Below are 20,640 nucleotides of genomic sequence, written 5' to 3' on the forward strand. Positions count from 1 at the left end.
GCAAGACATACCAAGCAAATTCTCCAGCAACACAGGAACACAGCCCTGAGCTCCAATATGCAGGCTACCCAAAGTCACCCCCAATCCATAGACATCTCATAACTCATTACTGGACACTTCACTGCACTCCAGAGAGAAGAAATCCAGCTCCACGCACCAGAACACCGACACAAGCTTCCCTAACCAAGAAACATTGACAAGCCACCTGTACAAACCCACACACAGTGAGGAAATGCCACAATAAAGAGAACTCCACAAACTGCCAGAATACAGAAAGGACACCCCAAACTCAGCAATTTAAACAAGATGAAGAGACAGAGGAATACCCAGCAGGTAAAGGAACAGGATAAATGCCCACCAAACCCAACAAAAGAGGAAGAGATAGGGAATCTACCTGATAAAGAATTCCGAATAATGATAGTGAAACTGATCCAAAATCTTGAAATTAAAATGGAATCACAGATAAATAGCGTGGAGACAAGGATTGAGAAGATGCAAGAAAGGTTTAACAAGGACCTAGAAGAAATAAATAAGAGTCAATATATAATGAATAATGCAATAAATGAGATCAAAAACACTCTGGAGGCAACAAATAGTAGAATAACAGAGGCAGAAGATAGGATTAGTGAATTAGAAGATAGAAAGGTAGAAATAAATGAATCAGAGAGGATAAAAGAAAAACGAATTAAAAGAAATGAGGACAATCTCAGAGACCTCCAGGACAATATTAAACGCTACAACATTCGAATCATAGGGGTCCCAGAAGAAGAAGACAAAAAGAAAGACCCGGAGAAAATACTTTAGGAGATAATAGTTGAAAACTTCCCTAAAATGGGGAAAGAAATAATCACTCAAGTCCAAGAAACCCAAAGAGTCCCAAACAGGATAAACCCAAGGCGAAACACCCCAAGACACATATTAATCAAATTAATAAAGATCAAACACAAAGAACAAATATTAAAAGCAGCAAGGGAAAAACAAAAAATAACACACAAGGGAATTCCCATAAGAATAACAGCTGATCTTTCAATAGAAACTCTCCAAGCCAGGAGGGAATGGCAAGACATATGTAAAGTGATGAAAGAAAATAACCTACAGCCCAGATTATTGTACCCAGCAAGGATCTCATTCAAATATGAAGGAGAACTCAAAAGCTTTACAGACAAGCAAAAGCTGAGACAATTCAGCACCACCACACCAGCTCTCCAACAAATACTAAAGGATATTCTCTAGACAGGAAACACAAAAATGGTGTATAAATTTGAACCCAAAACATAAAGTAAATGGCAACAGGATCATACTTATCAATAATTACCTTAAACGTAAATGGGTTGAATGCCCCAACCAAAAGACAAAGACTGGCTGAATGGATACAAAAACAAGACCCCTACATATGTTGTCTACAAGAGACCCACCTCACAACAGGGGACACATACAGACTGAAAGTGAAGGGCTGGAAAAAGATTTCCCATGCAAATAGAGACCAAAAGAAAGCGGGAGTAGCAATACTCATATCAGATAAAATAGACTTTAAAACAAAGGCTGTGAAAAGAGACAAAGAAGGTCACTACATAATGATCAAAGGATCAATCCAAGAAGAAGATATAACAATTATAAATATATATGCACCCAACATAGGAGCACTGCAACATGTAAGACAAATACTAACAAGTATGAAAGGAGAAATTAACAATAACACAATAATAGTGGGAGACTTTAATACCCCACTCACACCTATGGATAGATCAACTAAACAGAAAATTAACAAGGAAACACAAACTTTAAATGATACAATAGACCAGTTAGACCTAATTGATATCTATAGGACATTTCATCCCAAAACAATGAATTTCACCTTTTTCTCAAGCGCACACGGAACCTTCTCCAGGATAGATCACATCCTGGGCCATAAATCTAGCCTTGGTAAATTCAGAAAAATTGAAATCATTCCAAGCATCTTTTCTGACCACAATGCAGTAAGATTAGATCTCAATTACAGGAGAAAAACTATTAAAAATTCCAGCATATGGGGGCTGAACAACACGCTGCTGAATAACCAACAAATCACAGAAGAAATCAAAGAAGAAATCAAAATTTGCATAGAAACGAATGAAAATGAAAACACAACAACCCAAAACCTGTGGGGCACAGTAAAAGCAGTCCTAAGGGGAAAAGTTCATAGCAATACAGGCATATCTCAAGAAACAAGAAAAAAGTCAAATAAATAACCTAACTCTACACCTAAAGCAACTAGAAAAGGAAGAAATGAAGAACCCCAGGGTTAGTAGAAGGAAAGAAATCTTAAAAATTAGGGCAGAAATAAATGCAAAAGAAACAAAAGAGACCATGGCAAGAATCAACAAAGCCAAAAGCTGGTTCTTTGAAAGGATAAATAAAATTGACAAACCATTAGCCAGACTCATCAAGAAACAAAGGGAGAAAAATCAAATCAATAAAATTAGAAATGAAAATGGAGAGATCACAACAGACAACACAGAAATACAAAGGATCATAAGAGACTACTATTAGCAATTATATAGCAATAAAATGGACAACGTGGAAGAAATGGACAAATTCTTAGAAAAGTACAGCTTTCCAAAACTCGACCAGGAAGAAATAGAAAATCTTAACAGAACCATCACAAGCACGGAAATTGAAACTGTAATCAGAAATCTTCCAGCAAACAAAAGGCCAGGTCCAGACGGCTTCACAGCTGAATTCTACCAAAAATTTAGAGAAGAGCTAACACCTATCCTACTCAAACTCTTCCAGAAAATTGCATAGGAAGGTAAACTTCCAAACTCATTCTATGAGGTCACCATCACCCTAATCCCAAAACCTGACAAAGATCCCACAAAAAAAGAAAACTACAGGCCAATATCACTGATGAACATAGATGCAGAAATTCTTAACAAAATTCTAGCAATCAGAATCCAACAACACATTAAAAAGATCATACACCATGACCAAGTGGGCTTTATCCCAGGGATGCAAGGATTCTTTAATATCCGCAAATCAATCAATGTAATACACCACATTAACAAATTGAAAAATAAAAACCATATGATTATCTCAATAGATGCAGAGAAAGCCTTTGACAAAACTCAACATCCATTTATGATAAAAACTCTCCAGAAAGCAGGAATAGAAGGAACATACCTCAACATAATAAAAGCTATATATGACAAACCCACAGCAAACATTATCCTCAATGGTGAAAAATTGAAAGCATTTCCTCTAAAGTCAGGAACAAGACAAGGGTGCCCACTTTCACCATTACTATTCAACATAGTTTTGGAAGTTTTGGCCACAGCAATCAGAGCAGAAAAAGAAATAAAAGGAATCCAAATTGGAAAAGAAGAAGTAAAACTCTCACTGTTCGCAGATGACATGATCCTCTACATAGAAAACCCTAAAGACTCCACCAGAAAATTACTAGAACTAATCAATGAATATAGTAAAGTTGCAGGATATAAAATCAACACACAGAAATCCCTTGCATTCCTTTACATTAATAATGAGAAAATAGAAAGAGAAATTAAGGAAACAATTCCATTCACCATTGCAACGAAAGGAATAAAATACTTAGGAATATATCTACCTAAAGAAACTAAAGACCTATATATAGAAAACTATAAAACACTGGTGAAAGAAATCAAGGAGGACACTAATAGATGGAGAAATATACCGTGTTCATGGATTGGAGGAATCAATATAGTGAAAATGAGTATACTACCCAAAGCAATCTATAGATTCAATGCAATCCCTATCAAGCTACCAATGGTATTTTTCACAGAGCTAGAACAAATAATTTCACAATTTGTATGGAAATACAAAAAACCTCGAATAGCCAAAGCAGTCTTGAGAAAGAAGAATGGAACTGGAGGAATCAACCTGCCTGACTTCAGGCTCTACTACAAAGCCACAGTCATCAAGACAGTATGGTACTGGCACAAAGACAGAAATATAGATCAATGGAACAAAATAGAAAGCCCAGAGATAAATCCACGCACATATGGACACCTTATCTTTGACAAAGGAGGCAAGAATATACAATGGATCTTCCCAGCTCAGGAATGGAACCCTGGTCTCCCGAGTTGCGGGTGAATTCTTTACCGTCTGTGCCACCGGGGAAACCCACTAAGTGTATAAGGGAGTTTATAACTGAACATAATAAAAACAAAACAAAATCAGTACAGTTATAAAACAAAAAAACAAGGAACTCTTTTGTACAGTTAAATGATGATACCTGAGAATAAGCTTAAAAGAATTGAAATGGAAAAAAAAAAAAACTGAAACTAGAAAACATGAAAAACATCAGAATCAAGTACAGTGTTAGGGTTAAACTTGCTTTCTGGAGTCCTATGTCAACACAGCTAAGATGTGTTTTATAATCCTAAAAAGGGATAAATTTAAGTCAAACAAAAATAATATTTATACAATGTGCATGGTATTCCACAAATTTGGAGATTACCCCCCTGGAGTTTATATGGGTTAAAATATAAACATCTTTAAAAATATTTAAACAAGTCACTCAACTTTCAGAATGATGGTTTCAACATGCTGTGGCTCCTCTGCTAAAATTCTTTAATATCCCCTATTGCTCACAGGAATAAGACTGGTTATCTTCCAGGAACACTAAGATCAAGGTCTAAACACATATCTGTGTTCTTAATTCTCATACCCAGTAATGACTTCCAACATGTCAAACCATAACTACATATTTCTTTAAATGTTAATTTTATTTTATTTTTTTTGATTTTGTTTTGTTTTTAACTTTGCATGATTGTATTAGTTTTGCCAACCTAACTCACACCCCAGTGAATTTTCTTTTGTCTCTGAGCTCACTTGTTTACCTAATGTTCACATATTTACTGTAAAAGTCAGAAGAAAGATTACCTTCTATTCAAAATTTTTCTCTGAAACTGCAGGTAGAATTTAGTAGCCTCTCTTTTGTGGGCTCATAGGCTTATTGTAATTATTGGTTTACATGTTTGTGCTCTGTGTGTAAATTAAAGAAGTTTAAAAAGTCCTAAATAAACAGAGAGACATATCTCAAAAAATAAATAAATAAATAAAGACAATCTCTTTAACAAGTGGTGCTGGAAAAACTGGTCAACCACTTGTAAAAGAATGAAACTAGAACACTTTCTAACACCATACACAAAAACAAACTCAAAATGGATTAAAGATCTAAACATAAGACCAGAAATTATAAAACTCCTAGAGGAGAACATAGGCAAAACACTCTCCGACAGACATCACAGCAGGATCCTCTATGACCCACCTCCCAGAATATTGGAAATAAAAGCAAAAATAAACAAATGGGACCTAATTAAGCTTAAGAGCTTCTGCACAACAAAGGAAACTATATGCAAGGTGAAAAGACAGCCTTCAGAATGGGAGAAAATAATAGCAAATGAAGCAACAGACATACAACTAATCTCAAAAATATACAAGCAACTCCTACAGCTCAACTCCAGAAAAATAAATGACCCAATCAAAAAACGGGCCAAAGAACTAAATAGACATTTCTCCACAGAAGACATACAGATGGCTAACAAACACATGAAAAGATGCTCAACATCACTTATTATCAGAGAAATGCAAATCAAAACCACTATGAGGTACCATTTCATGCCAGTCAGAATGACTGCGATCCAAAAGTCTAAAGCAATAAATGCTGGAGAGGGTGTGGAGAAAAGGGAACCCTCTTACACTCTTGGTGGGAATGCAAACTAGTACAGCCATTATGGAGAACAGTGTGGAGATTCCTTAAAAAACTGGAAATAGAACTGCCTTATGATCCAGCAATCCCACTGCTGGGCATACACACTGAGGAAACCAGAAGGGAAAGAGACACATGTACCCCAATGTTCATCGCAGCACTGTTTATAATAGCCAGGACATGGAAGCAACCTAGATGTCCATCAGCAGATGAATGGATAAGAAAGCGGTGGTACATATACACAATGGAGTATTACTCAGCCATTAAGAAGAATACATTTGAATCAGTTCTAATGAGGTGGATGAAACTGGAGCCTATTATACAGAGTGAAGTAAGCCAGAAAGAAAAACACCAATACAGTATACTAACGCATATATATGGAATTTAGAAAGATGGTAACAATAACCCTGTATATGAGACAGCAAAAGAGACACTGATGTATAGAACAGTCTTTTGGACTCTGTGGGAGAGGGAGAGAGTGGGATGATTTGGGAGAATGGCATTGAAATATGTATAATATCATATATGAAACGAGTCACCAGTCCAGGTTTGATGCATGATACTGGATGCTTGGGGCTGGTGCACTGGGACGACCCAGAGGGATGGTATTGGGAGGGAGGAGGGAGAAGGGTTCAGGATGGGGAATACATGTATACCTGTGGCAGATTCACTTTGATATATGGCAAAACCAAAACAATATCATAAAGTTAAATAAAATTTTTAAAAAAGTTAAAAAAAGAATAAAACACTTACACCAAAAGAATACTGGAGTGGGTTGCTATTTCCTTTTCCAGGGAATCTTCCCAATCCAAGGATAGAGCCCTCCTCTCCTGCATTGACTGGTGGATTCTTTACCACTGAGCTACCTGGGAAGCCCCACAGGGCTCTCATATGATACAGCGATCCTACTTCTGGGTGTATATTGTGAAGGAAATGAAATTAGTATCTCAGACAGATGTGGGCACTTCTATGTTCATTGCAGCATTATTCACCACAGCTAAAATGTGAAAACAGCCTAAGTGTTCACTGACAAATGAATTCATAAGGAAGATAGGTGTGTGCATACACATACATGTATGTGTGTGTGTGTGTGTGTGTGTGTGTGTGTGTGTGTGTATAATGTTCATCTGTGAGAAAGAAGAAAATCTTGCCATCTTGCCATTTGCCATTCATAACAGCATAGATGGACCTGAGGGACATTCAGTTCAGTTCAGTTCAGTTGCTTAGTCATGTCCGACTCTTTGTGATCCCATGGACTGCAGCACACCAGGCTTCCCTGTCCATCACCAACACCTGGAGTTTACTCAAACTTACGTCCATTGTGTTGGTGATGCCATCCAATCATCTCATCCTCTGTCATCCCCTTCTCCTCCTGCCTTCAATCTTTCACAGCATTAAGGTCTTTTCAAAAGAGTTAGTTCTTTGCATCAGGTGGCCAAAATATTGGAGTTTCAGCTTCAGCATCAGCCCTTCCAATGAATATTCAGGACTGATTTCCCTTAGGGTGGACTGGTTGAATCTCCTTGCAGTCCAGGGGACTCTCAAGAGTTTTCTCCAACACCACAGTTCAACAGCATCAATTCTTTGGCACTCAGCTTTCTTTATAGTCTAACTCTCGTATCCACACATTACCACTGGAAAAACCACAGCTTTGACTAGATGGACCTTTGTTGGCAAAGTAATGTCTCTGCTTTTTAATAAGCTGTCTATATTGGTCATAACTTTTCTCCCAAGGAGCAAGTGTCCTTTAATTTCATGGCTGCAATCACCATCTTCAGATTTTGGAGCCCCCCAAAATAAAGTCTGTCACTGTTTTCACTGTTTCCCCATCTATTTGCCATTAAGTAATGGGACTAGATGCCATGATCTTCGTTTTCTGAATGTTGAGTTTTAAGCCGACTTTTTCATTCCCCTCTTTCACTTTCATCAAGAGGCTCTTTAGTTCCTCTTCACTTTCTGTCATAGGGTGGTGTCATCTCCATATCTGAGGTTATTGATATTTCTCCTGGAAATCTTGATTCCAGCTTGTGCTTCATCCATGATGTATTCTGCATATAAGTTAAACAAGCAGGGTGACAATATATAGCCTTGATGTACTCCTTTCCCGATTTGGAACTCGTCTGTTGTTCCACACCTGGTTCTAACTGTTGCTTCCTGACCTGCATACAGATTTCTCAGAAGGCAGGTCAGGTGGTCTGGTATTCCCATGTCTTGAAGAATTTTCCATGGTTTGTTGTGATCCACACAGTCAAAGGCTTTGGCATAGTCAATAAAGCAGAAATTGATGTTTTTCTGGACTCTCTTGCTTTTTTGATGATCCAGTGAATGTTGGCCATTTGATCTCTGGTTCCTATGCTTTTTCTAAAACCAGCTTGAACATCTGGAAGTTCACGGTTCACATATTGCTGAAGCCTGGCTTGGAGAATTTTGAGCATTACTTTGCTAGTGTGTGATATGAGTGCAATTGTGTGGTAGTTTGAGCATTCTTTGGCATTGCCTTTCTTTGGGATTAGAATGAAAACTGATCTTTTCCAGTCTTGTGGCCACTGATGAGTCTTCCAAATTTGCTTTCATATTGAGTGTAGCACTTTCAGAACATCATCTTTTAGGATTTGAAATAGCTCAAATGGAATTCCATCACCTCCACTAGCTTTGTTTGTAGTGATGCTTCCTAAGGCCCACTTGACTTCACATTCTAGGATGTCTGGCTCTAGGTGAGTGATCACACCATCATGACCATCTGGGTCTTGAAGATATTTTTTGTATAGTTCTTCTGCGTATTCTTGCCACCTCTTCTTAATATCTTCTGCTTCTGTTAAGTCCATACCATTTCTGTCCTTTATTGTGCCCATCTTTGGTATCTCTAATTTTCTTGGAGGGATCTCTAGTCCTTCCCATTTTATTGTTTCCCTCTATTTCTTTGTATTGATCACCGAGGAAGGCTTTGTTTTCTCTCCTTGCTATTCTTTGGAATTCTGCATTCAAATGGGTATATCTTTCCTTTTCTCCTTTGCCTTTAGCGTCTCTTCTTTTTCCAGCTATTTGTAAGGCCTCCTCAGACAACCATTTCCCTTTTTGCATTTGTGAAATAAGCCAGACAGAGAAAAGCAAATACTAGTTGTCAGGGAAATCCAAATTAAAACTGCAATGAGATACCATTCACCTCCACTAGAATGGCCCAAATTAAAAAAGACTGACAGTACCAAATGTTTTTGAAAATGTAGAACAAATCTCCTGCACTGTTGATGGGAACCTGAAATGCTAGATTCAGTCTGGAAAACTCTTTAGCAGTGTCTTGTAAAAATAAATGCACATCAACTTTATGACACAGTAATTCCACTCCTAAGAATTTATCTAAGAGAAATGAAAACTGCGGTCACCAAAAGGTGGATTAAAGAATGTTTATTCAAAAACTCTCCAGAAAGCAGGAATAGAAGGAACATACCTCAACATAATAAAAGCTATATATGACAAACCCACAGCAAACATTATCCTCAATGGTGAAAAATTGAAAGCATTTCCTCTAAAGTCAGGAACAAGACAAGGGTGCCCACTTTCACCATTACTATTCAACATAGTTTTGGAAGTTTTGGCCACAGCAATCAGAGCAGAAAAAGAAATAAAAGGAATCCAAATTGGAAAAGAAGAAGTAAAACTCTCACTGTTCGCAGATGACATGATCCTCTACATAGAAAACCCTAAAGACTCCACCAGAAAATTACTAGAACTAATCAATGAATATAGTAAAGTTGCAGGATATAAAATCAACACACAGAAATCCCTTGCATTCCTATACACTAATAATGAGAAAATAGAAAGAGAAATTAAGGAAACAATTCCATTCACCATTGCAATGAAAAGAATAAAATACTTAGGAATATATCTACCTAAAGAAACTAAAGACCTATATATAGAAAACTATAAAACACTGGTGAAAGAAATCAAGGAGGACATTAATAGATGGAGAAATATACCGTGTTCATGGATTGGAGGAATCAATATAGTGAAAATGAGTATACTACCCAAAGCAATCTATAGATTCAATGCAATCCCTATCAAGCTACCAATGGTATTTTTCACAGAGCTAGAACAAATAATTTCACAATTTGTATGGAAATACAAAAAACCTCGAATAGCCAAAGCAGTCTTGAGAAAGAAGAATGGAACTGGAGGAATCAACCTGCCTGACTTCAGGCTCTACTACAAAGCCACAGTCATCAAGACAGTATGGTACTGGCACAAAGACAGAAATATAGATCAATGGAACAAAATAGAAAGCCCAGAGATAAATCCACGCACCTATGGACACCTTATCTTTGACAGAGGAGGCAAGAATATACAATGGTGAAAAGACAATCTCTTTAACAAGTGGTGCTGGGAAAATTGGTCAACCACTTGTAAAAGAATGAAACTAGAACAATTTCTAACACCATACACAAAAATAAACTCAAAATGGATTAAAGATCTAAATGTAAGATCAGAAACTATAAAACTCAAAGGTATTATGTGGAGTGAAAGTAGCAAAACAAGAGTCCAAACCACATGATTCCATAAAAGAACAGACAAAACTCATCCATGGGAAGAAATAAACTGTGAAGAAATTAGTACAGTGGTTGCCCATGGTGGGTGGAGATTTATTGGAAGAGGAATACTGGAACTTTCTGTGCTGATGGGACTATTATATATTATATTTGAGTATTGGTTACATGAATATATATATACATATAAGTATATACATATTTATCAAGTTTTACATTTAATACCTGTGCATATTACTGTGTATAAATTTTGCCTAAAAATGAAAAAATTCTGCAAATAATTACTGAACTCTTGTTATTTTGCTTCTGCAGTGTTATAGGGTGAAAGTGAAAGAAAGTGAAAGTGAATTTGCTCAGTCGTGTCCGACTCTTTGCAACCCCATAAACTGTAGCCTACCAGGCTCCTCTGTCCTTGGGATTTTCCAGGCAATAGTACTGGAGTGGATTGCCATTTCCTTCTCCAGGGGATCTTCGCAACTGAGGGCTCGAACCCAGGTCTCCCGCTTTGTAGACAGATGCTTTACCGTCTGAGCCACCAGGGAAGACTAGAAATTACGAAACCACTTTTTCTGTATGCTGCACGTACGCAAATGGGCAAATATATTGAACATAAATTGAAGATATTTCTCATGGTTAAAGGCATTATGAATATATAGAAGAAGAAGACTAAAGTGAACCTTATATTTTTGGGTTGGAATTGTGGGGAGGAGAGGAGAGAAATGGGGCAAGTGAAAGAAATGAGTACATCTGGATAAAGGGTATATGGAAATTCTTGCAACTTTAACTATAAGATTATGTCAAAATATAATGCTAAAAAAGCTGTGGAGAGCAGTAAGATGTAATGGAGACATGTCCAGAGAGAGTTTAGGCAAAACAAGAGGAAGATAAATAAGAAAGGATGTCTTTTATCATTTTCTTTCATAGTTCTCCAAGTCCTCCAGGGGAAGGTGGAATTAAAGGGTCACAGTACAGTTCAATTGAAGGATCACACCATCCCACTCAATAATAAGAGTGACAGGAACAGGGGATCTCAATATTGGTTGTACCCTGGTAACCCTGGGGTCCTTAAAAAAATGTTGCCTGGGTTCTACCTCCAGAGATCTTATTTAATCAGTCTAGTGTGTGGCCTAGCCATTGAGATTTTGAAAGCTCCCCTAATGTGTAGCCAAGAGTGGGGACCACTGTCTTTGAGGGAAAACTAGGGTTTCCCTTGTGGCTCAGGTGGTAAAGAATCTGCCTGAAATGCAGGAGACCTGGGTTCAATCCTGGGGTTGGGAAGATCCTCTGGAGAAGGGAAAGGCTACCCATACCAGTATTCTGGACTGGAGAATACCATGGACTGTATAGTCCATGGGGTTGCAAAGAGTCATACATGACATGACTTTCACACACAGGATAACTTTGGTTATCTATTTTACACATGGTAGTGTATGAGTCAGTCTTACTCTCCCAGTTTGTCCCATCCTCTCCTTCCCAAACTGTGTTCACATGTTTATTCTCTACATCTGTGTCTCTATTCCTGCCCTGGAAATACTTGCATCTGTACCATTTTCTAGATTGCACATATATGCATTAATATTTGGTATTTGTTTTTTTCTTTTTGACTTACTTTTCTCTGTACAACAGACTCTATGTCCACCCACATCTCTATGAATGACCCAGTCTCATTCCTTTTCATGGCTGAGTAAGAGTCCATTGTATACATGTGCCACATCTTTATCTGTTTATCTGTTGTTGGACATTTAGATTGTTTTCATGCTTTGGCTTGTGGGGGTCTAGCCTCAGTAGGATCTAGGGGTACCCTCAGGATGATGGCATAGGCGATTAGGGATAGATAAAAGAGAAAAGAAAGAGGCTTGATCTTCTTTGGTTTACACAGAAAGTCAATAAAGCTCCTGTGTTCCAAGGAGTCATCCTGAAAGAAGAACAGAGAGAGAAAAGGAGAGAAAAGGAAAAAAGAATGACACGGGGAGACCAAGCTTTGGTGAACGAGGCCCATAACTTTATTTTCAAAAGGAACTTTTATACCTTGACTTGTACATAGAGGGAAATGAAAGATCCAAAGTCATACGGAGTCAGCCCAAACATTACATCTGTTTTGTCTTTATCAAAACCAGGATTTTTTTTTGCATATCTTTCCCACAAACAATGTTGTGTACATTGTCTTCTGGCCTTGGAGGCCTGTGGACATTTTATGACACTTTTTTGATAAAGGCTGCTCAACCAAAAAACTTATTTTTCTTTAAAGTGTTTTTTTTTTTTTTTTTCTCTCTCAGCCTCAGAAAGTACTAAACAGAGTTACATTCTCATGGAACAAAGGTACAGTGGGTCACAACAACAACAACAACAAAACCAATTAGCTCAAAGGCCTGATGTGGTTAATTCCAAGGCTGCTACTTGTTTTTCTTACATTTCAACTATGTTAACCAATGCACTCTCAGGCGCACAATGGATAAGAGATATGGGAACTTGGCAGCAAACATTGGCCCAATAATGAAGCCCTTTACCAGTACTATCTATTTTAATAATTTTTTATCCCTTAAAGGACTCTATGTTCATTAGGACTTTTAGAATGTTTTGGCTTCCCATGTCTTTCAAGGTTGGGGAGTTGTGAACAATCATGTGTGTTAATTGCAAGAGTTTTACTTGAAACACTCTTATCATACCCAGGAGACTTATTAACTAAAGCCCTAAGTTGACCTTTTCCAGATAAAGGTGGTCAGGGATAGCCCCCTGTTAATGTCAGAAGAGTTGGTGAAAGGCACAAAATAGTAAGACAGACAGATTCTGGTTTGGGGGTAGATGCTCGAGCAGATCCAGGGAATCTCTCGAGCCATGATCCGCCTTGCTCATCATGGCTTTTCCACATGACCTTTTCATGGGTGGGATCTCCCGTGGTGGCTCCCAGCATATCCCCCTTTTTTATTTTTGAAGACAGCCAGATGTAATTCAGTCACGAGCTTTTGAGTCTTCTGTTGAAGAGTTCTAACAATACAAGGAAGAATAATTATGAGAAGTAGAATTAGAGCCGCCACAGCGGCATAGCTAAAAATAGTAGGCAAAATGTTTTCTTTTTTTTGAAATAAAGTTAGAAAGTGTATGGAAAAAGTCATTTGCTGGTGCCAGGAGCCACCACAGGAGATCTCACTCATGACAAGGTCATGTGGAAGAGCCATGACGAGCAAGGCGGATCATGGCTCGAGAGATTCCCTGGATCTGCTCGAGCATCTACCCCCAAACCAGAATCTGTCTGTCTTACTATTTTGTGCCTTTCACCAACTCTTCTGACATTAACAGGGGGCTATCCCTGACCACCTTTATCTGGAAAAGGTCAACTTAGGGCTTTAGTTAATAAGTCTCCTGGGTATGATAAGAGTGTTTCAAGTAAAACTCTTGCAATTAACACACATGATTGTTCACAACTCCCCAACCTTGAAAGACATGGGAAGCCAAAACATTCTAAAAGTCCTAATGAACATAGAGTCCTTTAAGGGATAAAAAATTATTAAAATAGATAGTACTGGTAAAGGGCTTCATTATTGGGCCAATGTTTGCTGCCAAGTTCCCATATCTCTTATCCATTGTGCGCCTGAGAGTGCATTGGTTAACATAGTTGAAATGTAAGAAAAACAAGTAGCAGCCTTGGAATTAACCACATCAGGCCTTTGAGCTAATTGGTTTTGTTGTTGTTGTTGTTGTGACCCACTGTACCTTTGTTCCATGAGAATGTAACTCTGTTTAGTACTTTCTGAGGCTGAGAGAGAAAAAAAAAAAAAAAAACACTTTAAAGAAAAATAAGTTTTTTGGTTGAGCAGCCTTTATCAAAAAAGTGTCATAAAATGTCCACAGGCCTCCAAGGCCAGAAGACAATGTACACAACATTGTTTGTGGGAAAGATATGCAAAAAAAAATCCTGGTTTTGATAAAGACAAAACAGATGTAATGTTTGGGCTGACTCCGTATGACTTTGGATCTTTCATTTCCCTCTATGTACAAGTCAAGGTATAAAAGTTCCTTTTGAAAATAAAGTTATGGGCCTCGTTCACCAAAGCTTGGTCTCCCCGTGTCATTCTTTTTTCCTTTTCTCTCCTTTTCTCTCTCTGTTCTTCTTTCAGGATGACTCCTTGGAACACAGGAGCTTTATTGACTTTCTGTGTAAACCAAAGAAGATCAAGCCTCTTTCTTTTCTCTTTTATCTATCCCTAATCGCCTATGCCATCATCCTGAGGGTACCCCTAGATCCTACTGAGGCTAGTCCCCCGATAAGTGGCACCCAAACAGGGACCTGAAGGTAAGTCTCACCCATTGTACAGTTTTCAAACGGCTTAAGACCCCACTCAGGGTGTCGCGGACCCCCCTACATACGATAGATAGGGTGAAGAGTGGAAAATAAAAATCTTTTTGACAAAAAGCTAAAAAAGATAGTAGATTTTCTGACATGGGTAACTCTAAAACTAAAAAACGAAAACTCTTTATAAAAGTAATCTTAAAACTGTTAGACAAAAGAAAAATTAAGGTTAAAAAAAGTTAATATTCAATCCTTTTTTACATTTAAACAAAAACAGTGTCTGCTGCGGCTGAATGCCCTGGCGAGCTCCCTTGCCCTCTGCACAAACCTTTAAAAACTTATTACACTGTATATGGCCCAGAAAAAGTCCCCACTGACACCTTTTCTTTATAAAACATGATTAGAGATGCTTTAAATCCTGCTCATAAATCTAAAGGTTAAGTAATCTGAGATTGTAATGCAGGACAGTTAAGATAAGATTGTACCTGTGGGTGGCTGACAAGTTTGCAAAAAAAAAAAGTAAGAAAATCTGAGAGAAAAAAAAAAAAACAGCAGTCGTGGAGGGCCACAAAAAAAAGAAAAAGAAAAGAAAAAGAGATTGTAAGAGAGAGAGAGAGACGGGGGCAAGACAACAAGAAAAAAAAAAGGAGATAAAGACTTAAAGATAAAAACTCTGTGAGTCCCCCCCAAAAAACTGGACAAAAACAAAAAAGACTGGGAGAAAAAGTGATATACAGGGTGGGGGTGCTACAAAAAAAAAAAAAGAGTAAAAGAGAGACTGAGAGAGACAAGAGATTCAAATGCCAGAGACACAGAGACAAAAGGTGAGACTAGAGAGAGAGAGAGACAAGATTTAAAAAAAAAGATAAAGTTTTTTAAACCAAAAAAATTTTAAAACAGACATGTACACAATATACAGAGCGTGCTCCTTGGGAAAAAACCCCTCAGGGGGGCTTCACCCAGGCTGAAAAAAACCCAAAACGGTAAAGGGACTTGACAACAATATTAACCCCTGACGTGCCGGTTACTCCAGTTCCAGAGGGAGTGGCTGGCCCCCTACCTAAAGACATTATAAGATTTGTGCTGAGGCGTAGCTCACTTTCTTTTCAAAAAATTTTCGTGGTGCCTGGTGTAATAGATTCTGATTATATTGGAAAAATTAAAGTTTTGATCTCACTGCCTACCAAAACTGTATAAATTAATAAAGATCAAAGAGTAACACAGCTTTTGCTTTTACCTTATTATCAGACCAAAAAAAACCTTGACTTCTCAAGCTAGGGGCCACAGAACATTTAGATCTAGTGATCTAGCCTTTGGGTGCAAAAAACTACAACTCCAAGGCCTTTAAAAGATGTTTTAATTCAAAGAAATAAAATGTCAAGGCTGAGTTACAAACAGTTATTTGGGCTTTTCAACATTTAAGAGACCACACCTTCAATCTTTAATTGACTCCTGATATATTGTAGGGTTATTGCCTCATATAGAGACTGCTAATATTCCAAAAAATAAAACTACTGTCTTCTCCTTATCTAATTTAAAAAAAGAGATTAAACACAGAGATAAAAAATATTTTGTGAGACATATTAGAGCCCATTCCGGCTTGTCTGGCCCTTTACATGAAAAAAATGTTTTGGCAGATACATTGACTAAAGTAATTGCTTTAAACTTACATAAAAAGATTGACAAGGCCAAAAATTCTCACAAAATTCACCATCAAAATACAGCTGGTTTAAGGTATAAATTCCATATCCCGGCCAGATGTGTTACTAACTTGTGAGAGAGGGTATGCTTGTATTTTTCCTCAAGACGCAGATTTGCGAATTTGGATCCCAGACAGATTCGTCATGTCACAGTTCCCCAGACACCAAATCCGTGGCGCACATACTCGCTCGCTCGCCGCCCCCCAGCCAGCTCTCACCTCCGTGCCACCAGCCACACCCCGCACCCTCCTCACTACACCCCGCGACCTAGAGCCAAAAAAGTTTGTGCGGGGAGTAAGGGCCAGAAAAGAGAGCGTGCCCATGGAGTGCAGTCCAGACCAACACGGCCCCGCCGGCGAGAAGAAAACGCCCCGAGCCCAGGCAGTGGCTAGCCCAAGTCCGCGACCCCTGCCCCTCTGCCTGCCATAGGCTCTGTGGCCCACAGCCTGTCACTCGCGTTCTGCCTCCTACTGCTGGGGGCACTGCTCCCCTGGGCCGAGGCCTACAGCTGCTCCCCAGTGCACCCACAACAGGCATTTTACAATACAGACATAGTGATTAAGGCCAAAATGGTCAATAAAAAAGAGGTAGACCTAATATAATATCTTGTGAACAATGTATGCTTTCATCTTGTTTGACCCCTCAATATAATGTTTGCTCCTTTGTGGTGTTACAACGTCCGCCCTATCTTATGGGGCCTGTGCCTGTGACTTATTAGTATGATAACTATGGTCTTGCTGTGTTACAACAATTACAGGATTTGATGGATCATGACGGTTTGTGGGCTTACTTATCTGGAAAATATCAGCATTAATAACTACAATCACTTCTATTACTGTGACAACAATATCATTGACTCAACAAGTACATACTGCTCAATATGTTAATACTGTGTCTAAACATGTCTCTTTAGCGCTGACAACACAAAAAGTTATAGATAAAAAACTAAAAATAGAGATAGATGCCCTGAAAAAAGTGGTTACACATATTGAGACTAAATTATAGACATTAAAAGTAAAGTTTTAATGTAAAAAAAGTAAACTGCATTTCGGGGGTATGAAATAGTTCACTATTGTGAATAGTGTTGCAGTGAACATTGGGGTACATGTGTCTTTTGAATTATGATTTTCTCAGGGTGTATGAGCCTGGTAGGCTGCAGTCCATGGGGTTGCTGGGAGTCAGACACGACTGAGCGACTTCACTTTCACTTTTCACTTTCATGCATTGGAGAAGGAAATGGCAACCCACTCCAGTGTTCTTGCCTGGAGAATCCCAGGGAGGGGGGAGCCTGGTGGGCTGCCATCTCTGGGGTCGCACAGAGTCGGACACGACTGAAGCGACTTAGCAGCAGCAGCAGCAGCAGAGTGTATGCCAGTAGTGGGATACTCCAAGACCAGATGGCTTCACAGGCAGATTCTATCAAACATTTAAAGAAGGGCTGGACTATGCTTTAAAGCCTGTAAAGATCTATGCCTGGTATACCTGTCTCTCTATTGAGTCATTTAGGTTCTGATTTGAGGGAAGACTTCCAGGTTAGGCTCCTGTGCAGGCAAATAGAGAATGCTGGTCTCCACAAACATGCTTTTCAGCGAGACTACTTTGGCAGGTTCCCCAACTAGACTGACCAGTGCTTGGTACTGAACTCAAGTGGGAATAGAACCAGAAAGCACAGATAGGCTTTGCATCCAGGGCACCCCACTGAGCAAATATCTTCCTTTTTATCTCTCAGTATAAAGCAGGTTGAATATACATTTCTGCACTTTCAGACAATACGACCCATCCTCTGGTTCCTGTAGGAGTTTTGATGTAGTACTTCTTGAAACTGAAGTGATGATGTCACTTCTTCCGTGTTTGTCTTTTCATATTTTATGTTTCCATGAAAATTTTGGAGTTTGAGGAGGGTAATATCATTGCCAAGGTAGTGAAAATGTTCAAATATAATACTTGCATCTATTTTAAGAAATAGCCAGCATGTGAAAAGCCAACCATGCTCCCTTGGAATTTAGATATCATTTCATAAGAGGTGATTTCTCATGGTGTGGGTCATACCAACCATGTGGTATGTGGTTCTGCATATAGCATGCAGAACATTTACACTGAGTACTTTGCTTCTCTATTTTGTTCATTTTTATTTTTTATTTTTTTAAATTTTATTTTATTTTTAAACTTTACATAATTCTATTAGTTTTGCCAAATATCAAAATGAATCCACCACAGGTATACAAGTGTTCCCCATCCTGAACCCTCCTCCCTCCTCCCTCCTCCCTTCCCATACCATCCCTCTGGGTCGGTTTCCCTGGTAGTTCAGATGGTAAAGAATCTGCCTGCAATGCAGAAGACCCGGATTTTATCCCTGGGTCAGGAAGATCCCCTGGAGAAGGGAATGGCTACCCACTCTAGTATTCTTGCCTGGAGAACTCCATGGACAGAGGAGCCTGGCGGTCTACAGTCCATGGGATTGCAAACAGTTAGTCATGACTGAGTGACTGACACCACTTTCTGTCAAGAGAAACCTAGGCAATCAATGCCATTCTACTTGCCTACGCCATGTGTAGAGCTTTCATTGTTTTATTCTACTGTGGATGGGCCTATTGATGTAGAGAGACTTGGAGTTATATTTTATAGAAGAAATTGGAGTGGGTTTCTGAAGGCTGTATGAACAATCAGAGGCATAGCCACACAGGGCCCGTTTTGTGTCCGCTCTCAACACAGATCTGGCGTCCTGGGATCTGCCTTGTGGTCCACCCTTACCTTGAAGCTGCTCTTTGCCCAAAGCAGAATGGTGTCCACAGCCCTCCTCAGCTTGGCATTCCCTGAGATCAGGATGACTGCATGTCCTGAGGGACAGGCTGCCATTATCCCTACGCAGACCATCACCCCGACCTTGCTGTGCCACAGCGTCAGCAACGGCATCGAGAATAAGGCAGCACAGAGTGACAACACATACAGGCAGAAGAAAGAGAAAAGAGACCTGAGCGCCCGGGTGTGAGCCTCCATGCTGGGGCCCCCAGAGCCTCTGGTTTTGGCCCTCATCATCCTCATGTGCCTCCCCAGGGAGAACACCAGCATCCCAGAGGAAACTAGGAAAAGCAAGAAAGAAGGGATGGACGCCAGGCTGCAGAAGAGGAAGGAATGAAAGAAACTGAGTTTTGCAATGTTCAAATTGAGTTCAGTACTGTTATTCATGAGTAGCCTAGTTACAGCTGAGAAATGAGATCCACCAAAAAAGTCCCATAAGCAGAGAAGAGTGCAGACACAGGAGAGAACCACAGCACCCAGAAGCATCTGGGGGATCTTTCTGGAGATCCAGCTTGCTGCACGGAACAGGAAGGCGTGAGAGAAACGGACAATCTTGGAGCAGTAGAGGAGACTAAGGCACGTGGCGAGCCAGAGGCCGGCTTGGTGGACGATCATCCAGAGTACAATGATGGTCTGGTAGCTGAAGCTCAGCGGGTCTTTCATCCGCTGGAAATGAGTAAGCTGGACAGCCTTCAGAAGGAGCAGCCCATGTAGGACAAGCCGGGTAAGGCTGAGACTCAATAGGACAAGATCACAGTGGCTCAGTGGCTGCCTCCTCACCAGGTCCCGGAAATTGACCAAGAAAATGAAGGCGTTGAGCAGGATCCCTACTGCAAACTCCAGGACTGAAAAGAATAGAAATGCATTCCTGACTTCAGAGGGCACAGATGCGATGTGAGTCAGAGTCACCATGATGCCTCTTCTGACTTGGCTAATCTAAGACTCATGTACCGCCCAGGAGAGAAAGTATGTTTGTGTGCTAAGTCAGGACCTTCCTTTACAAGGCGTCAGCTCTTGGTCCAGAGTTATCCCAAGGTGAGTGCATCAAAAGTTCAGACAGTAAACTTAGAGGGACAGTGCTTCTTTAGAATATCCCTTGGATACACACAGATGCTCATCGTGAGAGCAGAAGAATGATGGGTCTGTCTCTTGGTTGACGCAGAAGCTTTGAATAAACCCAGGTATTCTGTAACAACAGCCTTCCCAGAGGGCCAGGACATGACATCAGGGATGCAAACAGGATAGGATCTTGACTTTCCAAGCCCAGTTTTGCATGCCCATCTGGGCGCCCATGAGTGGTGAAGAGAGTAGAATTTGTTTATGGGTTTTCAGTAAACTGACAGCAGGCAAAGCATATAGTCTCTGTGAACTGAGGTTTGAAACAGTGCCTCTTTCCATTTGCATACCTTCCATCACCCCTGAGGGTGACTCTGAATCACAGACTATGTTTTTAATATGGACAAGGGCAGGCATGGTTCCTCTGCCGTTTGACTAGTATGACTGCCGTCGGCAAAGACTTCATTCAGCCATCATCATTATGCCAGGTACCACGTTTGGCAAGAGGACCGTTGACACGAACAAGGCAGC

At 39.6% G+C, this 20,640-nt stretch overlaps 1 protein-coding gene across 1 annotated transcript; it reads right to left on the reverse strand.

Annotated features, from left to right (window-relative positions):
• Nucleotides 1-18,957: 18,957 nt before the first annotated feature.
• Nucleotides 18,958-19,965, reverse strand: TAS2R38 (taste 2 receptor member 38). Its single transcript, XM_055589549.1, has one exon. The coding sequence runs from the start codon at nt 19,963-19,965 to the stop codon at nt 18,958-18,960; it is 1,008 nt and encodes a 335-aa protein (XP_055445524.1).
• Nucleotides 19,966-20,640: the final 675 nt, after the last annotated feature.

This window comes from Bubalus kerabau, chromosome 8 (genome assembly GCF_029407905.1).
Source record: "Bubalus kerabau isolate K-KA32 ecotype Philippines breed swamp buffalo chromosome 8, PCC_UOA_SB_1v2, whole genome shotgun sequence".
Classification (NCBI taxonomy): domain Eukaryota; kingdom Metazoa; phylum Chordata; class Mammalia; order Artiodactyla; family Bovidae; genus Bubalus; species Bubalus kerabau.